A 24,262-nucleotide genomic window follows, 5' to 3' on the forward strand; every position below is an offset into this window, starting at 1 on the left:
GGCTAGAGGAAATACTATTTTACTTCTTGTTAAATTCAAACAACTCACTATTTATACCCTGAAGAACTTAGTAGCCATTTGAAAATATAATACACATAGAATGTAAGAAAAAGATAGGTGTACATCACAACGAAAGGGGAGATGAGGGCGTGAGGTTTCTGATACCTTGACTTGGCTTTTTGGTTATCTTGTTCTCAGACACCTACAGATTATAGCTGAAGTTTTCCGTACTTAGATAACTTTCAGTTTGATTTTGAAAGACAGAAATAGTGAGATCAAGATTTCTTTACTGGACTTCACTCTCGGAGAACTATCTTGAAACTAAAAATTAACTTTTTGGATGTTGATGAGATTTTATTATCATTTAACTTCTTCCTATATGAGCATTTTATATTGAACATACAACCTGGTGGATGTAGTACTCAGAGGAGTAGGAAAGGAAAGGTCCCCTTGGGAGATTGCTGAGTTTATCAGAATGGCTATTTATCAGAAGGTGAATCTCTTGGGAAAGCACGCTCATTAATTCCACTGTCCATCTTTCCCCAGTTCATTTTCAATACACCTCTGGGGTGGGTACTGCCTTTTGATCATTTCTCACTCCAATGTTTTTCTGAGTATATTAATACTTGAAACAATTTTTAAATTAATTTTCATTGGAGTGTAGTCGCTTTACAATGTTGTGTTAGTTTCTGCTGTACAGCAAAGTGAATCAGCTCTACGTATACATATATCCCCTCTTTTTTGGGTTTCCTTCCCGTTTAGGTCACCACAGAGCCCTGAGTTGGGTTCCCTGTGCTGTACAGTAGGTTCTCATTAGTTATCTATTTTATACATAGTATCAATAGTGTATACATGTCAATCCCTATCTCCCAATTCATCCCACCCCCTTTCCCCCTTGGTATCCATGTTTGTTCTCTATATCTGTGTCTCTATTTCTTCTTTGCAAATAAGATCATCTAGATTCCACACATATGTGATAATATACGATATTTGTTTTTCTCTTTCTGACTTACTTCATTCTGTATGACAGTCTCTAGGTCCATCCACTTCTCTACAAATGACCCAATTTCATTCCTTTTTAGGGCTGAGTAATATTCCATTGTACATATGTACCACATCTTCTTTATCCATGACAACAAGATTCAGAGATACGATGAGAAGAGGCTGAGAAAACTCAAGGAATGACAAAATAATTCATCTCTTCCCTTTTGCTGTGACCTAGGTGCAAAAAACTTTTACTCTTATTAAATATCCTTCCTCCTTTGGATTTAGAACAGTCAACTACAACAGTGTGATTCATCAGTTAGCTTTGAGATTACATTTTACATTGGCTTTGCATTAATTTTTTTACCAAAAAAATGGTGTAATAAGTTGTGTGGCTATTTTGTGGCATATTTTGAATTGTGGAATCACATCGTTGTTAAGATTTGCTGTTTTCCCTGTGAAATTTAACCACAATTTTGTTGAGCTATTTCCTACGCCAAAGAAGACAAGTTGCAGCAAATAATGTTTTTTTCTGAAATCTTTCTATTCTTTACTTTTTTAAACAAATACTGGGAAAGAACATGCTATGTATTCTTGTGTGTGTGTATGTGTATGCACGCATATGTGTCTGCACTTACAAATTACTGAGGATCGTTTGTGTTAGGACAGTGCTTTCATTAAATGTCTCAAAATTTTACGTGCGTGAATTAAGTAAGATATGTCACGTTAAGGCAAGGAGAAACCTCTTCTATTTATCGACAGAGTTAACAATTTTATAATATATTGAGTCAAAGTAAGATGTGAGAAAAAGGAAAGATCACTTTTGGCACTCTCACTGCTGCATGCTCTGTAAGACCATCTTGATTCAATCAGTGCCCATTCTCTATCCCCCAGACCCCTCACCCCTTGTTAATTCTAACCACTCTTGATTCTATGCCCCATCTTCACCCCCCAGACCATCAGCTTTTCTAAATAACAGAAGCAAGGAAATGGTAAAGACCCAAATCATTGGCAGAAGATCTATGGAGGTGGGATCTATACCATCTAGAGCAGAATGTTTGAAATCGTTTCTCTGCAATTCTTGGAACAGATTTAAACAATTAACTCATGGGTGCCACTCAAAGGATTTATTTTTACAAAATGCAGAGTGAAAATTTTATAACTAAAAGCGTTAGTACGTAAAGTCTTTATCAGCAAGTTGACAACATCAAGGATGACACTATTATAGGTGACTTGAGTGATAAGATCCACTGAAGTATACCGAACATGAATTGAATTTCTTAGAACTTGTGTAAAAGTTTGAAGATTTGTCATCATGGTACTGAACAACTTTGGTAAAGAAAAGCAGCCCTTCACGAAATGGAAGGATCGTTTATAATAACGCTTCACAATAAAAAATGTTGAAGAAGGGCTTATTTGGAGGTTTGGGGAATTTGAACTTAAAAGAATGAACTAGAGCATACATTTGAAAAACGTTGCTTTCCTAAGGTCTGCCACTTCTTATTAGCCCATATAGGAATTTTATGACACCAAAAACTGTCCAGAGCTATTAGCTCCAATTTAAATTTTCTTAACTATCGGAAACTCTAGCTGTAAGTTCACTTATTCTAGGGTATTTTACTTCCCTAAACCTGTTTCCTTGGATTCTTTGCTCCAGTCAACTTCCCAGGCACTAGATGAACAAAATGATTGTTTATTTGAGGTGACATATCAAATGATGAGACTCTAGCTTGGTACCAGACACAGCTAATTGACTGCGGGGATTTTAATAGTTCAAGGATGAGAGAACTTTGGCATAGAACGTGTGCTCTGAAGAGGGCCAAGTCTAAGACAAATATTGCACTCTAATCAAATGGTATTTGGAGGTTCAGACGTTGAAGTGCTCTGTGTTGTGAGATCTTGCCATCTTCTTTGTACTTTTTAAAGTGTTTTGATTTCCTACCTACCTTCTAGGAAGTGCCAGGGTAGTAATTTCCCTCCACACTCCCAAACACCATAAAAGCCAAGAGTTTGTCTATAGTCTGTGAAATGTGACTCATTCGGGGTACTTCATTTTTGTTGTTTGTTTATTTGGAATGTGCATTCTGAGATCCCTGCGTGTCACCTCCGAGGGCAGAGAGTCTCCTGCAGGCGACCCACAGAAGCTGACTCCTGTGGTTAATGAGGTCCTCCTGTCTCCTGCTCTTTCCCACCGTGCCACTCACCAAGTCTATTCCTGGCAGCTTTCAGACCCTGGGCCATCCCTGGAGGGAGCTCGATCTGGCAGAAATCACATTTCTGCTGTCACCTCAGCATCTTGGAGTGAAAACAAACACCTGGGCAGGCATTTGGGGAAAGGCGTTGTAAAGAGTGACACATAGTTGAAAGGAACATGTAGGAGGAGCAGCCCCATCTCTTCTGTCTTGGAAAACAGATGACAGTTTATGGTCTGATTGTATGTCCCCAAGCCTTTGCTCACTCTCTAACTTCCTGGTGGAACGCCTTTCTTCCACATTTTCGATTTCTTTTGTTTATTTTAGAGCTAATGAAGATTTCTATAAAAACACAGGGACTCAGGAATTCACTGGCATGAACTCCAGGTGTCCTAAGAAAGCAGGCACCTGTGTAAGGTGATTTCCTGACCTTGTGTCTCATCTTGCAGGATGTGAACCTATCATCATGATTTGCACATAGATTTTTCAATACGTGTTTGATATGTCAGGGTACAGTCATCATAGTTTCAATCCCACATTTTCTGCCTGGAACCAGCTATTTAGTATCTTTATTATTAGTGATCTTGGAGGTGCCTGGTGGTACTCCAGTTGAGCTAAATATTGTATCTAGTTATGTAATAGATAACATCTAGAGAACCTAAGGGGATTTGAGAAAGGAGTGTGGGTGGGAAAATCTAAAAGGACAACACATTTTTCTCCCTCATAAATTACAGCTTTGGAAGAATCCCATTATTAATACAAATACTCTTAAGTGTCAGGAAGTATTTAAACTGAGAAAAGTTTCGTATTCTTGCTCTTTGGAGAAATTGGAACAGGAAGGGTGAGAGGTAATTCTTTATACAGCCAAGTAGCTGTCGTGTCTGATTTCAGAAAGTCAGTATTTCGGGTGTTACAGACCCTGTGGTCTCTGTCTAACTACTCTTCTGTTCTAACCCTAAAGCAGCCATAGACAAGGCATGAATGAGTAGGTGGGACTGTTTTCCAATAAAACTTTATTTATGAGAGGGGAGGGGCAATATAGGGATAGGGGATTAAGAGGTACAAACCATTATGTATAAAATAAGCTACAAGGATATATTGTACATCACAGGGAATATAGCCAATATTTTATAGTAACTATAAATGGAGCATAACCTTTAAAAATTGTAAATCGCTGTATTGTACACCTGTAACATAATACTGTACATCAACTATTCTTTAATAAAAACTTTAAAAAAAACTTTATTTATGGACAATTAAATTGGAATTTCATAAAACTTCACATAGCACAAAATATCATTCTTTTGATTTTTTAGAACCATTGTGCTCACAGGTCCTACAAAAACAGATGGTAGGCTGGCTTTGGCCCAGAGGCTATGGTTTGCACACCCCTGTTCTAGGGCCAAAACTAAAATAAATAAATGAACCTACTCACAACAAATTGTCCAGTTGTCCTGAGTCTTTTTGGCCATTCAGAGTCATCAGGTTGTTTTGGCAGTTAGCAGTGGCCTCAAATTAGGGGGAGAGAGGAGCTGTTCAGGAGTTTAATCCCTCCACAACATTCTCACCTAGTGATGTGTTAGGAAGGAAGCAAGGCTCAGTCTCAGTGGACCACAGGTTTCATGGGCGCTGGTCCTGTGTGTTTGGGGACATCGTCGTCGTCTTTTCCTAGGAACTCTAAGAAGAGCTTTGCACTGAAGAGTTACTCTTCCTATAGTACGTTTCGTCAACATTCTGGTGATCTCCCCATCTGTTCACTTTCTCTCTCCATCTTTTTTATCTCTGTCTCTCTGTCTCTTTCATTATCTCTCTGCCAGGGACCCGTACAGAGGAGGAGACATGAGTTGACTTCTTAAGGACACTTTAGTTCAATTAAAAAAATCTAACACTGCTTTGAGTTAATAGGGCAGCCTCTTACATATATTTCCATGACTATATATACACACACACAAGAAATAAATCTGGTTTAAATTTGTCCCACTAAGAAGTATCTTTCTCTTTTTATTTATCACTTGACATAGAATACTGATTTTCTTGGAGTGATTAGAGATTATTAGACCTCCAATCCAATCTAATTTCATGAATGTAGATCCACAGGGTTTCTTCCACAAGTATCCTAAATACAACTATTTCCCTCAGGTCATAAAATATTTATTTTCTTTTGGTCAGTTTTTCACCAGAAGTCCCATGCATTTTGTTGTAAACTCAGTTGTAATGATTCAGAAGTAGAATGCAGTCCTGAGGTACTAAATCTTGAGAAATGGACATTTCATTTGTGCATAATATAGTAGGAAATGGAGTGGGGGGAAATAGGAAACGGAGTAGGGGGATTTAAGAAAATGGTTTATAACAGGTCAGGGAAAGGAACATTCTGTAAAGTTGTTAATATTAAATATCCACTTAATCTGGAAAAAGAGAGTTGTTCTTATCAGTTAGCCTTGGTATTTTATAAAAAGAAAATTAGTGATTTGTGGACCATTTGCTTTTGATAAAGCCATACTTATTCCTTCCCAGTGTTTTCAACTCTAGAACTACTTTTCTGAATGGGATGTATCAGAATCACATGTGGGAAAATTTCAAAATTCACCTTGTTCTATCTCATCTCTTTTTGGCATGGTCAATACCTTCAAATAGGAACTCGTCAGGAGTGCACCTGTAGTTGAGCAAATTGAGTTACCACTCGATGTAGCAAGTGAGGATACACCATGGAGAACCAAAGGGTTTCTCAGTAAGAGGGACTTCAACAGAATCTTCTGTAGGATTTGGATTTGGGTGGGTGATGTTGGGAAGGGTTCCAAGAAGCAGGGCCTCACCCTAGATCGGAGGCTGTCAGAAAGCAGAGGTAATTCTATAATAAGGTATCTCAATAAATGTGACCAGCAAGGAGGGAGACTAGGATGAAGATCAATCTGTAAAAGGTAAAGAAGTACAGAGGCTCATTTTGCCTGAGAGAGAAGGTGTTTAGTACTTTGGAGATGGCACAATCACCTTGTTTCTGTCTGTGCTGAGACAATTTGTTTTAAATTAATTAATTAATTTATTATTTATTTTGGGCTGCATTGGGTCTTCCTGGCTGCGTGCAGGCTTTCTCCAGTTGCGGCGAGCCGGGGCTACTCCTTGCGGTGTGTGGGCCTCCCACTGCGGTGGCCTCCCTTGCTGTGAAGCATAGGCTCTAGGTGTACGGGCTTCAGTAGTTGTGGCACACGGGCTCAGCAGCTGTGGCTCGCGGTCTAGAGCGCAGGCTCAGTAGTCATGGCGCACGGGCTTAGTTGCTTCGCGGCATGTGAAATCCTCCTGGCCCAGGGCTCGAACCCGTGTCCCCTGCATTAGCAGGCGGGTTCCTAACCACTGTGCCACCAGGGAAGTCCCTGAGACAAAATTTTGACGTGGCCTTGCTTTGTCTCATTTCATCCTCGTCTCAGGGTAATCTTGTCTGAGGTGGGTGTTCTGTGAGATTGTTTAGGTGTAATAGTTACGGTGACCTGGCTGTGGGTACCGGGCAGGCTGGCTTCCAAATGTTAAGGGCAGCTTGTGTTTTCTTTCTGAATATCTACCCCCTGCCCTCCTTTCTGTCACCACTATGGTGGCTATTACTTTCTAATGACATATTTCCAAGTTTTTATTACAAAATATTTTAAATGTATAGAAGAGTAATGATAGTAATATAATAAACACCATGTAAATATCAAGCAACTTATGAAATAAAAGATTATAGATAAAAGTTTTTGAGCATTTCTCTCAAATCCTAATTCCTCCTGGGAGGAAACTGTTATCTTGAATTTGATGTTTATCATTCTCAAGTACAATGCATTTTCCTTTCCTTTTAAAAAAAAATATACCTAAGATATTTTATGGTCTCCTTCCCTTCCAGGAATTATATAAGATCTAACTTTAATACAGACCCATGATTCTTTTTTATTCTGGGGTTGTTTTAAGTAGGCACTAAAGCATCCAACTGCATGAGACAGACACCCTATACTTCAAACAGGGTCATGGGGACATAATTTTATATAAGAACTGTTAAACATTATAAATGAATTGTAATCATTGCATCAAGCACTCGTTCATTTGGTTTTTCCATGCTCTACAGTGATTTTAATCACAGGGACAATTTGTTGGTTTTATTTAGCAAGATGTTGGGTGGATTTTCCTTCTTCCTTCTGCTGGCTCCGTTAAGCATTTTTGACACTGAGGGAGCTGAATCAATTGGAGATTCACATTTTATGCAATAACAGACCATTTTAATTTCATGAAGCAAGGGCTTGGCTTCCACTTGCAAATAGCACCGAAGAAAGCCATATTGTCAAAAGAAGTGGCCCAGTATATCGAGAGATAAATCTATTGAATTAAACCCAAGACTTTCATTACCTTTTGCTTTACATTTCCATACAACATAAGCATTAATTAAACCCATCAGTGCCTTCCTCCTTGCAGGAGAACATTTTCTCTCTGACAAGAAATGTTAACCGAGGGAACATGTGGCACAGGAGACCAGCCATTAAAATCACACTTGCTTTCACTGGGAGGAAAGCTGATGCATTCTGACGGTCGGATGAGCAGAAACAGAACACAGCGAATGATTGCCATCTTTTCTTGGCCCTGCTGTCTAACAGACTATGGTGATGGGGCTGAATGTCTCTTGCCTCACTTCAGGTTTCCAAAGATAAGCACATTTATAACTGTATTGCATCTCTTGTCACCCGGCGTTTCCAAAGATAAGCACATTTATAACTGTATTGCATCTCTTGTCACCCGGCGTTACTTGGTACATTTCAGATGAAAACAGGAAAATCGTCGTGATCTTCTGGGGTCTTTAATGTACCTTCCCTTACATAACAGGGGCTGGAACTAAATGTCAGGTCTCTTAGTCCCTTTGGGCTGCTACAACAGAAATACCATAAACTGGGTGGCTTATAAACAGCAAACATTTACTTCTCACGGTTCTGGAGGTTGGGAAGTTTAAGATCATGTCACTGGTAGATTCAGTGTCTGGTGAGGGTCTGCTCCCTGTTTCACAGACCCCATCTTTTGGCTGTGTCCCTAAGTGGCAGAAGGGACAAACTAGCTCTCTGGGGTCTCTTCTAGAAGGGCACCAATCCCATTCATGATCTAATCACCACCCAAAGGCCCCATCTCCTAATACCATCACCTTAGGGGGTAAGGATTCTACATATGAATTTTGTGGGGTCATAGACATTCAAACCATGGGGTGGGTTCAACTTCAGTCTGGAGTATTTGGAAGGTTAGATACCCTGAGGCCCAGATAAAAGTTCATGGGGAGGGCTGGGGGGCTGGTGGAACAAGGACCCCAGGATTTGAGGGAGATGTCAGAGAAGCAGACTCCCTGAACCCCTTATTATTCCATGCTGACGCTTACGTACTCCTTGCAGGGGAACACTTAAGAATCTGTCCTCAGGAGTACACGTGCTGCACCACGGAAATGGAAGACAAGCTAAGCCAGCAAAGCAAACTGGAGTTTGAAAACCTGGTGGAGGAGACGAGTCACTTTGTGCGCACCACTTTCGTGTCCAGGCACAAGAAATTTGACGGTAGGTGACAGTTTTTATTTCTCGTTGTTCTGCGTGCGCTTTTCGATGCGAGAGTCTTGATATTATATGAAAAACATTTTCTTTAAGTGGAAGCTTTTCTCTCCTTCTTAAACATTTATAACTGTGTCTATTTTTAGAAAAGGCATGAGCGCTCTTGACAATTTTTATGTCTTGGAAAAAACCTGAGTTAACAAAGAGCTGTTTGGCATTTGTGGTTCGCCTGTGAGATTTATTCTGAATGATTTGGCTTACGTTCTCATTATTAGAGTGATTCTAAGTCAGGTTTTGTCACACCATAGCTTGTCTTCAGTTTCCATCTAGGGATTTGCTTTGAAGTCATTAAATGTCATTTAAAATTATTTGAAATAGAACATCACTTTTAAGAGGACAGGCTTGTTTTAAAATGCCCAGTGACATAGACTCCTTTATTTTAGAGTTTTCCCTTCCTATAGTATAACTGCATTTTATACTGTAGGTGCAATGCATCCAGCAGAAGGTTTAGACCCTTCATTTATTTCTTGATAATAAGCAGTCGACTGCATTTCTGTATTCTATTTGTTAAATAAACATTTTGTATTAGAGAGCACAAAGGGTGAAAGTAATTATTACTAGGTTTTCAGCATTGAATTTTCCCATCAGAGTCTCAGAAAGATATTCAAAAGCAATCTGACTTTTATCAACTGAATGAACAATAAAAATGATAAAGATAATATTCTTAGGTGGTGAAAGTTGTCAGTGCTCTGTGAAATGAATGCACCTTACTATGGCTCCTTGTAAACCAGACTTGCAAATTGTAGGGACCCTTCTTTGTGCGCCTTTGGTTTTAGGAAGTTGCCCGAGGGCAACAGAACCTTCATTCATTTCCTCCAGCCTTTCCAATCAATGCACAACAAAGCCAGTTCAGAAAAACCTTGCCAAAGTTCGTCTTTTTTTTCTTGGGTTTTTTGTTTTGTTTTTTTTTAATACTCTCTGTAGTAGGCAAAATGTTCTGTTTCATTGCTGTTTTAAACTGGCCACACCAATTTCTTTAAATCAGTGCTCGAGGTTCTAAAAGGCTGGTCCACCTGGTGGTGTTTCAGTACTCAAGATAATGTGACATTTTCCGTGTAATTAAAGGGACGTATATTTTTGCAAGTATGTTTCAGCATCTTCACGTTCTTCCTCTGTCTCTCGCTCTGTGTTCAACTGTATATGTGGATGTATATGAAAATAACTTTATTTAGAAGTGATGCTGCAAATGTTGTTCCCTTAAGTGCAACTAGGAGTACTTGGGAGTTGGCCTTGATTGACAGATTACAAATCCAGTGACCTTCAGGAGCCCCTGAAGGGGCTCCTGTGTTTGAGGAACTATAATGTATCGGTTCAAACTGAGGCAAATTGAAAGGCCTTGTTCTTTGTTACAAAAAGCAGATGAGGGTGATCTGCTGCTTCTGACTTCAACCTACTTCTTTAGAAGACAACTCTTAGGGCTTTTATAAAGCTGTGCTCCAAAATTAAGTAGGAATAATTCCAGAGCAGTATTCACAGTACATAATATATATTCCTTTAAATAAAAATATTAGACTTAAGGTAGATTTATGGGGAGTTGATTTTGTATTTTTTAATGAGTAAAGCTATTCAGCAAGACTGAGCCAGGCACTTCCTGTATTCTCCTATCAATGACTTTCAATATTTTTGAATTTATAATTAGTAACCCCAGATCTCATTACTCTTACTAAAGAAACCACTCTCTCTTTGTGTGTGTGTGTGTGTGTGTGTGTGTGTGTGTGTGTCTGTCTGTCTGTCTGTCTCTCCCTCTCTCTCTGTCTCTCTCTCTCTCTGTCTTTCTCTCTCTATACAGGTACGTTTTAAATTTTTCTAATGTACTTAGGGGTATTATGTCAATTGGTTTGACAAGACATTGATTTTGCTAAGATTCAGTCTGACGTAGAGGGTGATGAATTCTCTAACAACAGTGCATTTCATTGTAGTTGCATTAGGCGGGGATGGGAGAGAAGATTTTTTTCAAGGAAGCGTTCAGCTAAAATCTAAATGTGATCCTGGTGAGCTCAGCTTCTGAAGAGCTATCTTTAAAAAATTATAAAAATATATAAATTTAAAAGTCACCATTATAATTTCTGATCCTTCATTAGGCAATTTCATGAAGGTCAGCCATGCAATTGTATGATTTATCTTCTTATCCCACAAAGGCGATCCTGCTAAGTCACCTTTCAGGAACGCTGGTGCATTCGTGCGGGCAGTTTTCCATTTGTCCCCTTACTTTCTTTAACCACTTCCTCGTGGCATTTATTGATGACTGTCAGTTGGTGTGCAGAGGAGCCCTGTCTGGGATCAGCTGTGGAATGTTACCCTCTGAGTTTTATTTTCCCAGATGAGACCAATGGTGCTTTGAGAGACTTCAGGTTTATTTTTAGTAGCTTCCTATTCTGTGGGTCATTTTGCATTATTGCTGGGATCTCTTGATTCCAGTGTGTTCATTTTGCATTTCTGCCTCTGGTCCCACTTTCTCAGAGATCTTAACTTCTCATCTGGATTTTACAGGTCTTTGTTGGCTATGTGTTCTTTATTATATGAAAGACGACTGTATTATATGAGAAGGTGACCACTTTCCTTCCTATTTTCAATAAGTACAGCAACTAATTTAATTGCACCTAATATATGTGATTCAGTCCATACTCTATTCAGAGAGGCTAGATTCTATCACTGTTAATCATTAGTCTATAGTCCTGGCATTCCTTATTATACTAGAAATGTTTTGATTCCATTTAGCTTGTCATTTGGGGGCAGAGGTGACTTAAAATTTGAAATTCAAAAACATGTAACAGAACATAAGATTATATTTATTGTCATATTCTTTCCCACTTTCTACGAATATCTTTAGTAATATTTAGAAGATACTGTATACATTTATAAATATTCATTGCATGGTCAGAAGCTAAACCTGAATGAATATGAATTTTCCCCAACTTTCTTAAATGGCCCAGCTTTGTTCATAGCCCCATTAGCCGAAATGTGTGCCTGAGAGGCAATGAATAGAAAAAAAGGGTAGTGAGAGGCAGTGAATTGAAAAACTATATAATATCAATTGCAGAAATTTCCCCTCTTTGGCAGAGAATTTCCTTATAACTGAGTAGCTCTTTTTCTTTTTAAACATAGAGTTGAAATATGATGAATATATATAAAATAAAAGTTTATGTTCTTGGCACTGGTACGTTTCCAAGTGTCTTACAAGGTTTTTATTTGTTTGTTTGTTCTGCCTTTTCTGGCCAAATCTCCACCTCTGGCTGCCGTTACACATCTCTGCAAGCCCCTCACCTGTTGGCCAGGGCCTGGCCACTGCAAATGTTCCCTCAAATACACAGGGATGCTCTCAATTTTCTCTGTAACCAAGCCCAGGTTTTCTAACACACCCAGTGGTTAAAATTATGGATGAAGACCCAGCCAGGTACACCTGGAAGAATGATCACAACTCTGTTGCCTTACTTCTTGCCTTTCTCACCTCTGCCAAGTAGCCCAGACAGCCAAAAGTACATAAACAAATAAACGAATCATATAAAAATACAGAAAAAGTAGCATCTTTGTGTATCCGCTCATTTTCCTAGCATTTTTGTGTTTAGTAACTGTCTGACCTGTCCTATTGGTATTTGTATCTAAATCCTAATGGCTGTCGTGCTTCTAAGTGTCTAATTTGTTAGGATCCTAGGAAAATGGAGAACAATCCAATACTCTGATAATATTAATGGTGATAATAGGCAACATCTGGCCATGTTCCTTGCCCGTTACAGATGTTAACCTATTTAACACGAGTGAATTGCAGGGCAAAGCCACACAGAAACTCAATGGCAGAGTCAGCAACCCGTCCCAGGCTGAGCACTCCTGGATCCTTGCTCTTAGCTGTAACTACCCCATAATCTCTCTCATGCTTTCCAGCCCCCAAATGTGCCGAGATTTCACCATCAGCCACATCTTTTCCTCTATCTCCCGCTGCCGGTTCTGTCCCATTAATTGTGGGGAGGAGGTGGAAATGTCTTACAGAGAAAAGTGGAAAGAGATTTTTTTTTTTTTTTACCCTTAAAAAACGAAAATTACCCATCTAAATATAGTCCAGCCCTCAAGGAACCTGGAGCCTGGAGAGAGTAAATGACTTGCCAAGTTTCCACCAAGAAAGATGAAACCAAGACTGTAACTTGATGCTTTTGACTTACATCAGATTTATAAATAGTAATGTGATAGCAAGTCGATATTCAGTTGAAATTCTAACTCAGCTTTTATTTGTTTTGAGTGGACACTGGCTAAAAATTACTGATATTCTTTTAACAAGGAAATAGTGATATTGGTGGGTAAAGAATCTAGCCATATTTTTGGAATCTAGCCATATTTTTTTTGGTAAAGAATCTAGCCATATTTTTATTCCATTGAAGGTCGTCCCTAAATTAAAGGGACGTGAGTGTTTTGTGCCAAAAAAATGTTATTAAATCAATGAAGGCATATTATTTATTTTTCTCACCTCACAAAGCCCTGGTAGCTTCTCTCTCGATGTAGGCACCAGTACCCTCTCCTCCAGAATCCTGTATGGAGTATAGATTATTCAGAGACAGGAACATTTAGTTGAAGGGGTATTTTCTTTTGGCAGTTTTTTCTTCAGATTTATTTGAGCTGGTATTTATTCACATCTTAAGCTCGATATGAGGTTTTTTGTTTATGTTCTCGGCCTTATTATTTTACTCTCCTTCCTGGTTTTTATTTACGTGTTTTAATGATACACATTTGTCTGGAGATTTTGGCAGCAAGTATATATTTTAAAGCAAATTAAAAAAAACATTGAGCAGTAATTTCAATCCTCCCAAAGAACTTATTCCATGGTAACACCCTCAGACTTCTCATCTTTACTGAATGCGGGGATAATTTATACATGGTGGCATAATATTTTTGTGCTGCAGATCTGCATGTGTTTTCTTTTTAAATATCACTTCTCATCTATATATTGTAGAGATGACAGTAATGTAATAATATCTTTAAAATATGGTCTAATTTTCTCACAGAATACACTTATTTCAGAAGCAAAAATTCCTAAGTTGTTTTCCTTATGGTAGTAGAATCTTCTGTATTTCCTGTCACATGGGTGATGTGTGTGTATGTGTGAGTAAAATTTCAATTTGGAAACATTTATTCAGAACCTACTGTATAGAAGGCGCTTAACTAAGTGTATAGTAGATACAAATATGACTAATAGTGACTAAAATATGGTCAGTCTGTCACAGAGACTGTCTTGTTGGGGAGACATAAGTATAAAACTAACACTAAGGAAGCAGAATCAACTATGCCATAAAGTAAAAGTGCAATGGAAGGAGTCCAAAGGAAGGAGTCAAGTATTTTATTGAGAGGCACCAGAGAAGACTTTTGGAAGATGGGACACACAGGACCCTTAAAGAGTGACTTAAGGTGGTGATGGTTAAAGAGGTGACAGGCACCAGAGGTTTTGTTTGCGTGTCCACAGAGTCCTTGGGACGTGCAAACATAGTTACCGTTGATTGTCCCCCAACAGTGTTACCTTATTGACATTCGGCGTACATTTATGACGTAGATAACCTGTAGAAACCTTTTTGGTCCTATATCCGTCTGCTATTGTTTTGTAACAACTAACCACAACATTTCAGGGCATAAACAAGAAGCGTGTCTTTTTCCTTGAATGCGTCTTTGGGTTGGCTGGAGTTTGGCTGTTCTGGCCTGTGCTCAGCTAGGCCTGCCTCTAAACCACGGATCTGGTCTGGTCTGTTCTAGACGTCTTTGGGAAACAGCTCTCTGCCTACGTTCTTCTCATGGTGAAGTTTGGACCTAGCTTAGAATTGGCAGGCGGTCTTCTCAGCTTCCATTGACCAAGGCAAATCTCATGGTGATTCCCAAAATTGACAGGCAGGGTGTATAGAATCCCCATGGAGATGTGGAGATGGGGGAAGGAGTGAATATTCTACATCCTAATCTACCACAGTCCTCGACTGACTGCTATTCCTTAAACAACGTTTTACCTTCCACGTTGACATGTGGTATATATATATATTTTTTGGCAGGGGGGCAGGGGTGAGGGGAGGCAGATTTTCTAGGAATTTGAGAGTAATAAGTAATTTCTAAATAAAGCACAGTTTGGCAAACACACCCGTTATAGACTACGTCCCATATCCTAGCACACTCAGAACACACGCACCACTTCCACGATATTATTCAAGAATAAATAGATGTGATATTTCCATTTCTTTTGCTACTAGCCCCCTTGTTTATTGTACAGAATAACAAGCTAACTGTAATTCCTAAGGGTTATCATGTTAATCAGTGTAGGAAGTAATTAGCCAAATGCCTCCTTGAAGTTTGCTGGGCCACCACCTCAATGACATGTATTTCATCTGGAAGACACTCCTCTGGAAGTCAGGATGTGCTGAATTGGGTTTTAGAAATTGGAGAAATGGTCTCACTGGCATTGGAAAGTAATTTGCCAATTCTCCCAAAAGGCAGACCTTCCAAAAACAAGAATCAGCTAGCCAGGGATTGAGCGTTGCCAGAACTAGTAAACAGATTTATAAATCACAAATGCCTTCCATGTGCTTGATGTGGGAATAGATGATCCATGGCAGGGCATTCTTTAAATTGCAGTGCATGAAGAACCCAGATCTTTGTACAAGTGAAATTTGTCTCTCTCTGTCTCTCACTTTCTTTCTTCTCTTTGGACAGATCTTTCAAAACTAAGGAAACACCACTGATCAGCAGCTTTGTGTCCTCTGCGATGGACTACCAATCATTTTCTAATTGTTACACCCGCACCACACACCTTCGAGTAACTGGAAACATTAAGCTCTCAGTGTAGTTGTAATATTATCATCTTATTATCACCAATTCCCTTGTATGGTGGGTTGGCTGAGCAGCTGTTTCACAGACAAGCCGATTTCTTTCAAGCATTACTCTATCAGAGGCTGAAACCAGCCTACCAGAAGGGTTCTTGGTCCTGAATATTAATGAGCAGACAAGTGTCTGTTCGCTGACAGTGGCTCACTAATCCTTTGAGTAAGTATGGCTAAATTACAGGAGAAATTTTATTTCAGTTGAATTGATCTGCCACTGGATAGAGAAAACAGGTTTTCTTATTTTAATGAAAATCAAGAAAAATATTGAATGGTATGTAAATTAGAGCTCAGTGGAAACATTTTTGTCTTCAGACCTGAGAACACAGTAGCTCAGTGTGGACTGGTTCAGCTGCATGGTGTGTGTAAAGAGGACGGAGACCTCATTATCTCCTGTTAGGTGTGGTGTGCAGTGGGAAACAGTATAAGCCCTCACTCTCTAACTGGAATTTTGTATCATTTCTCAAGTGATATGGAATTGGAATAAAAACGGGCTTTCTTCCTTCACCGAGACAATGCAACATCTCCCTTTTCCAAACAGATAACAGGGTAAAGGAATGAGAAAAGTGTTGTATGCTTTTCTAAGAGTCAAAAGGAAGTTATGCAGCTGAGTCTTTATCTGAAGTGACGCACCTCGTCCTGACGGAGTCCCTGAAGTGGGCAGATAGAAAGGACAAGGTGGGCATAAATGCGATAATGGTTGAAGCTGGTTGATGAGTCCATGGGGCTTTATTATAATGTTCTCACTTCTGGGTGATTTCTAAATGTATGTAATTAAAATTTGTTTAAAAAAAGAGAGAACTGACTTGAGCACCTACAGGGTGAAGATTTCCAGACTGTGAATTCATTCTAGATATAGAACAATGCCAACAGGTATTGCCACTCTGTCTTGCGAATTCAACAGTAGTAAATTCCACAGGACATAACCATTTTCAAATTGCAGAGATGAACACAGCTTATAGAGATGTTTAACTCAGGTCAAGGCCACTTAGCTTCTGCTTCCACCCAGCATTTTATTATTGTGTTGCTAGAAGTGGCATCTCTAGTTTATCCACAGGAACAGACCTATTAAAATGAGGCTTGCTTAATCCTTAGATCTTCCTGTTAAGTGTGATTCAAAATGTCAAACTCTTTGTTAGAAGATGTATGGACAGCAAGACAAGCAGATTATTCAAACACAAACTTTGGCAAGATTCAGAAGAAAATGTAAAGCATATATTATAAATGCATTGTAAATAACATTTCTATATCACTAGGTAGTCCTCCAGTGATTGTCGGTTGAATGACAACCAGCATGAGCTCTGGGAGTTTGGCATTTTAGCAAACCCAAAGGAAGAGACAGCTTGTCTGAACAGTTAATTCCATATGATTCCATGTATTCCATGAGACAGGAGGAGAATCCTGGTCCCACATGTGGAGGTAGAGTTGGTAACCAGCTAATAAGCCTGCATGATTCACGACACTCAGAGAAACTGTAAAACAAATTTTAAAACTACTGATTACACTTTCAGAATTTTCCATTTATTGTTCTTTCAAAAGGGTTTTTTATATTCATTAAATGGATAAATATTGTTCCTCAGATGATTATATATAGTAGTACATGATCTTCACACTGTTTCCTCCCTACCTAGTGGTTTAATTGAGTCCAAACAACTTGAAAATGAAAAGCAAACTTGGAAGGAAGATAGCAGGAAATCGGGCCTCCAAGGCTTTTCCATGCTGGAAGAAATTGTACTTCTCCACCTATTTTTTATTTCTGAAAATTTCTTTGCGTATTTTCTCCTTTTGAAAGAACAGTGCGTGGTCATTACAGGTTTTGGTCCTCTTGCCCTCCTGTCTCCTTCTCCTCAGTGCTTGTGTAGTCGACACCTTATCATTTTCACTTATTTAGTAGTGTTCTTTTAATACTATTCTTTTTTAAAAAAAAGTATGATCTATTGCGTAGTCCCTCTTGAAGTGTAAGCTCATTAAGTATAGAGATTAAGTTTCCTATTTCTATTTTATCTTCCTATACTTGACTTAATATGGAACATATTGAATAATGCTGCAGTGTTGTCTGACTATGGCACCGACCTGCACAGACCCAAGGGCACAGACCAGTCAGATGAATTACTTAAGTTCCTATAATAAATACGATAGAAGAAAATAGGAAGCCTTGAATTCTAGTTATCTACTAACTCTTAGGGTCCATAAACCTGGAAGTCATATTTGATTTGAGCAGCATTTATTCCAGTGGATTTAATGGAACTAATTTTAAATTCCCAGAATGAAGATAGTCTTGATTTGGAGTGGAAATAGAGGCCCTTACCTCAAAAAGCGGGATGAGTGCACACACATACACACACACACACACGCACACACACAGGTATATACACATGAGTACGGTGGGGTTAAGGTACACATTAGTCACTTGAAAGACCAGTTAACCCACAGATTTGTGTGTTCAAACACTGGAGATTTTGATTCTGTGGTCCCTTAGGGACTCAGAAATCTTCATTTTGCATAAGCGTCTCACATCTCTGGGTCAGCACACTTTGAGTATCACTGGTTAAGTGGAGTTGAGAGATCAGTGATCAGGATGTAGATCTGAGTCCAAGAAGAATGACAGCGGCTTTTAAATCTTTGCTTTATCATGTCAAAGTCAGTTTAAATCTGCCAATAAAACATCCCCACTATGTAAGGTGGGATTCAAGCATCTTTTGACCAAATGGTGGATTTTACACATTAAGCAAGTTTCTCTTTTCTCCTTCGGATTTTGACAGTGAATTACACTCCAGATCCACAACTCATTTAATCTTTTGCTGATCAAAATTATAATTCAGTTGAATTTTTTTATATCTGTGAGCTAAAAAATTATTTTTTTTCCTCTTTTATGTTCTAGTTTATAGGATCTAACAGATATTTATTTTTCACCATCTAGAAAATACATTTCAATTTTTTTCTTTTTTTTTTTTTTGGCTTGGGTGATGTTTTCTGAAGCCAAGAATGTAACTTTTTTTTTTTTTTTTGGTGGTACACGGGCCTCTCACTGTCGTGGCCTCTCCCGTTGCGAAGCACAGGCTCCAGACGCGCAGGCTCAGCGGCCATGGCTCACGGGCCCAGCCGCTCTGCGGCATATGGGATCCTCCCGGACCGGGGCATGAACCCGTGTCCTCTGCATCGGCAGGCGGACTCTCAACCACTGCGCCACCAGGGAAGCCCCTGTAACTTATTTTTAATAGCATTTTTTGATTCTAAAGTATTATATGTTTATTATAGAAAACTTGGATTATTTAACTTTAAAGCATTAAAGAAGAAGTTACTTTAAATTTATGCTCACTTGGGGGGAAAAAAACCCTGATCTCTGAGGAAACTGAGGTAAAAATGTAATAATACTAATATTTGGTTTCTCATGAAAGCTTATTCAAATAACTTCAAAAAAGAACTCTTAATTAAGAGTTGGAACTCTTAATTTCTGTGTTTAATAGTTTATAAATATAAAATGAAAAGCAGAACCCAGTGTCTGTAGGAGGGAGGGGATTTTCTATTTTCTGGGGATAATATTTCCCTACACTTCATAACTTTGGTCAATAAAACTTTGGACCACTTTTACTATAATTGAGTTGGTAATCTTTATTGAGAGTATAATCAGAACTGTGACAACGTAGTTCTGAAGATTTGAGTGGTGTAATAAATCATGATTTATATTAACGAATAGGTCAAGGATGTAATTAGGATGAATCCTTCTCACAAAGTAATGATTTAAGGAAAATAATACGACAAATTTTAATGTCCTCTTGGAATAGTAGTCTACGGTCTACTGACTTTGTTCAGCTGATCATTAGGTCAGCCAGGCTTGCTGTCACTCGCTCCGCAGTGCCCTGATACATTTTACTACAGGAAGTGGCTTCTATCACCGTTGTCAGGCCTGGAGAGTTCCAAGTCCCACAGACAGAGGATTTGCACATGGGCACAGCCTCCTGTCAGTTTCAAGGTTTAGCTCTTTTCTGGTGCATAGAACTCTGGATTGTGTCCTGAGATCAAAGAAGTTTGGGAACTAACTATAATTCATATTAGTGTTATACATTTTTAAATTGCTAAATACATTCCCCAGAAGTATGTATGCTTCTGTTTTCCAGTGTTTGAGATTATTTTTCCCTTTGATGCTTCTAAATCAGGAGTCTGTTTTTTTCCGTGTAGATTCTAGGTGCTTAATGCCAGCCCTCCACTTTTTTCTTTATTCACTCATTCATTCCCCATAGATGAGGAAGGGTCTACATTGTTCATGACACTATGGCAAATATTACTTTTTAAAAAAGCCATGTAAGCAGCACAGACCCTGGAGTCAGCAGACTAGATTTCAAATATAAGATTTGCAATTTGTTAAAGTAACCTAGGAAGTTTCTTGAAATCTTTGGGTTCCATGTTTTCTCTTTTCAAAATGACTGTAATAACTGTAGTTTTGAAGATATACATGAGGAGCCTAGGGAGAGTCTAGCAAAAAGCGAGTATTGTTTTTTTTTTTTTTTTTTTTTGGTACGTGGGCTTCTTACTGTTGTGGCCTCTCCCATTGCTGAGTGCAGGCTTAGCGGCCATGGCTCATGGGCCCAGCTGCTCCGCGGCATGTGGGATCTTCCTGGACCGGGGCACGAACCCATATCCACTGCATCGGCAGGCAGGCTCTCAACCACTGCGCCACCAGGGAAGCCCATGCTGACTCTCCCCTGCTCTTCACTCTGGTCATCATCATTGTGCTTACGTTGTTATCCTTAAGGGACTGACAGTCCCACGGAGCCACTTAGACAAGAGCCTAAGTAGCAGTAACGCAGATTGGTGCCATGAGTGAAAATACAGAGAACGTGGTAGAAGGGAATGAAATTACTCCATGATGGGGAGACCATAAACAACTCTGTGAAAAGACACAATGAAAACTGTCTTGGAAATTAGGAAGGATTTGGACCTCAGTTCAGAAGGATGTGTAAATGTGAAGGAAGGCATGGAGGTGGGGAATCTAAGAATACAGGCTTAGTTCTGTTTGTGGAACAAAGGGTGCTTGAACAAAAGAGGAGTTGGACCCATTATTAAGGTCCTTGAGTATGTTTAAAAAGTGGAAAAATCAGTCTATTCTCTGAAAATGAACAGGTGTTCTTTTTTATTTTCGTTTAAATAATTGAGTTGACTGTTGATTTTGTAGTTTTGTTGACAAAAGTTAAAATCCCTGTTGAACAACAACTAACAAAGTTTACACTGTGAAGTTTGTTCTGTTTAATGGCTGACAGCAGACATGTGGATTAGAGAACAAAATGAACTCAGTTGATTCCTTAGATCCTTCAGTGTGAGCATCTGTATAATAATATTTGTAAATAAACAGTGAACTTCCAGGCATCTGTGATTGAGTTTGATTCATGTGTGGTGCATGTATGAGAATTCTTTACATTAGGACTGCGAAAATGTTGGTTCTACCTCAAAGCACAAAGTTTCGACAGTGATTTGTGGGGAATGGTAGGTTTAAGTATAGTCTTTTCTTCTGCTATCCTACTTTCAGGTTTCTCACTACAGTGAATGTGTGTTACTGTTAGAATCACAGAAAATGTTAAATGGTTCATCGGATTATGAAATGAACATTACCTTTCATAAAACCCTTCTGCATACAACATATCTCAGCCCTTGAAATGAGTTGTCCTGTGGAAATTTTCTCATGAGTGTGTCAGGTCCCAATTTCAAAAGCGAATTTGTATTTAAAATTGTTAAATTTCACATTGTTTTATTTCATAAAATGTTAAATTTCTGTTTCAAATATCTGGCATAAAAGTCCCTGCAACAACATTACATGCAAATATATAGGACAAGAACCCTGCTATAAATATTCCAATCAGCGACAGTAGTGGACATATAACTAATGATAATTGCCCACTTCATGTAATGAGGTGAATTTTCTCAGTAACAATTTAGTATACAACTGATTTACTCTCTAGATCGTTGGGGCTGGTGAATACAACTATCTCTGTGCACTCAAATCCTTTCTATCACAGAAAATCCCAGAGCCTGTGGAGCTCCATTAAGAAGTTTACATTATATAAAGACATTCATATTTATTCCTTGTACATTTATATAGCACTTATTAAATTGCTATTGGTTTTTCAGAGTTGCTTTTTAACAACCTTAAAATGTGTAATTCTTAAATGCAGCTAAAATCTCCACTGGTTCAAGTTATTAGAAACGGACTGATCCACAATAGCATGGTGTGCTCTTGGCTTGCTGCCAGTGGTGAATGAATGATGCATCACCGGATGACTAATGGTAACTCTTATCCCCAGGTTCACTCACTGTGGTTAATATTGAACCAAGTCTATCCGTGCAGAGTTCTTTAAGAGGCCAAGACATTAAGATTCCTTAGCGTAAACATCAACCGGGCATCACCTGCACACCTAAATGTATTTCTTGCCAATGAGTAACGCTGTTCCTTCACTACACAGTCTACACAGAAAATGCCAGAACTTGATTTAGGGAGTGCAGCCATCTTCTGACTAAGGTTCTTCATTAAGGGCCTTTTGTTGGATGAATCCAGTTCTGCTCTGTTCCATTCCTCATTTGAATGAAGTACGTTCTAAGGGTCATCAGTTTTAGGCAAAGTTGAAGAATAGATTTTTTTTTAAAAATCAACAATATGTTTTCCTTCCTCATAAGAACTTTGCTCAATAGCATAGTACTATGATTTAGTGGGAGCTTAATAAAAGCTACCTTGATAACAAACCAGAAAGTTCAGCTATTTTTCTTGCTAATGTAATACCCTAAATGTGGCTTTATTCTCTGCTTTCATTGTCCATTGTAAAACATCTTTCTTAGTATTTGGACAACAATAAAGAGACATCACTGTTGTCAAATATCTCAACAATATCTCTTTAACATAAGTAATATATTGAAAGAAATAAAGCGTCAGTAACCTTTAGAAAGGCTAGTTAACTTGAGCAATGGTGACTAATAACATTTTTTCTTCACAAAATAATTTTTGACATCTAAACAAACCTCAGCACACGGAGTAAACCATAATGCTAGATATTTAGCATTTCAAATTGAAGAAGACCTTTCTTTTTAGTTGGTGATAAGATACTTAATTTAAAGACTATAATTACTTTCTCCCATTGGAATACTAGGGTCTGAGGAATAGAGGATATTTTTTTTAAGTATTAAAAATAAAGAAAAATGTGCTTATGAAAAATACTTTTAAATGAGATCGATCTGCATTTATATCAATAATTGCATATTATACCATATTGAGTAACCCATTGTTGTGTTTCTTCAACTGCAGTTCTTATGTCCCAATATTGTTTTCTTTTCCATTTCCCCCAGGAAACAAAAATAAACAGGATCCTGAGTTACACTTTGTATTTTACATTAGCTAATAGAGCTGGTATTGGGAAACAGTGCCAAATGTACAAGAGCTGAAAGGTTTTCTTTTTGAATATTTGTTTGCAAAACAAACCCAGGATAATGGAGGATCATTTGTGGAAAGCTGAGCCATGCTGGGTGCTCATTAGATAACTTAGAAAGACTCTCTGGTTTGCTTCCCCCCAGCCCCAGTTGTAGAGAGTTGCATGTGTTTCAATTAAAATCTCCATTTACTTCCAGCTGGCAATGTCAGCATCCATTCCACCAATAGAGAGTAAAGGTCACAGCTCCTTGCCTGAACAGACATTTAAAAAAAATACGCCATTTGCCTTCTTTGTGTAGGTACCTTTGAGCCACCCAGAGCTGGCTTGGAGAGAAGATTCTGAAGGGTCACATTGCATGGGGACTTTCCCCTTATTTACTGATGTTTCTTTGGTAACTGCTGGCCCAGATACTGTAACTGCTGTTCTTTGTGTGCATTGGGATCCAGCAGCAGCTGTTGTTCTTTGCTGGAGCGTGTTTCTGAAATTCCAAACTTAGTAGTCTGAGACCTTAGTCATTGAAAGCTACGTTGAAAGTTAATTTGCTGAATCCAAGTTTATTTTCCTACCTAAACCACCGTTCGTGATAGAGCCTTTCCCCTGCGGTGCGCGATAAACTGAGGAAAGGGCTCATTTACTGTCCCTAGCGGGCTGAAGGGAAAGAGAAAGCAGTGGTTACAGAGCAGGGCATAGGCTGCGTATCCTTGTGACCTGACTCTATTCGGACTGTCAGACATTCGAACCCAGGCCCTGCTTTGCTGCTTCTACCTCCATGGCTGTGGGCAGCCTGATGGAACTGCAGCTTCTCCATCTCAGACCATTAGGATGACAAATGCTACCTCGTAGAATGTTGCAGTGAGACAGTAAACATAAAGCACCTATGCTAAAGCCTGGCGCATGGTTAGCTTTTACTCTTTGCCGCATGAGCCATATAACGTTCATGAGGTTTTTCTGTTAAGTGAAAAGGTTTTGCATTCCCTTGCTTCTCTTTTGAGCCAGAATTAATTTTCTTGCCCAATAAATATGAACATTCCCATACATTCAAAAAATTATAGCGGATATTTATTTATACTTTGTGCCAGGCACAAAGCGTTTTACATTCCATGTAGCCATCGCAACAATCCAATGAGGTAGGTGGTATTACTATTATTATTCCTATTTTCTAGCTGAGGAAGTTTTTGCCTAAAGACGTAAGTAATTTGTCTGAGTTCACATAGCTTGTAAGAGACAGAGCTGGG

General features: G+C 38.8%; 1 protein-coding gene across 1 annotated transcript in view; it reads left to right on the top strand.

Annotated features, from left to right (window-relative positions):
• The window catches only part of GPC6 (glypican 6), a 1,086,745-nt gene that overhangs the window by 268,625 nt on the left and 793,858 nt on the right, over positions 1–24,262 (top strand). Inside the window, exon 2 of the mRNA XM_065896146.1 lies at positions 8,567–8,725. Coding sequence (XP_065752218.1) covers positions 8,567–8,725 — 159 coding nt within the window. The remainder of the gene's footprint in view (positions 1–8,566; positions 8,726–24,262) is intronic.

This window comes from Phocoena phocoena, chromosome 18, assembly GCF_963924675.1.
Source record: "Phocoena phocoena chromosome 18, mPhoPho1.1, whole genome shotgun sequence".
NCBI lineage: Eukaryota > Metazoa > Chordata > Mammalia > Artiodactyla > Phocoenidae > Phocoena > Phocoena phocoena.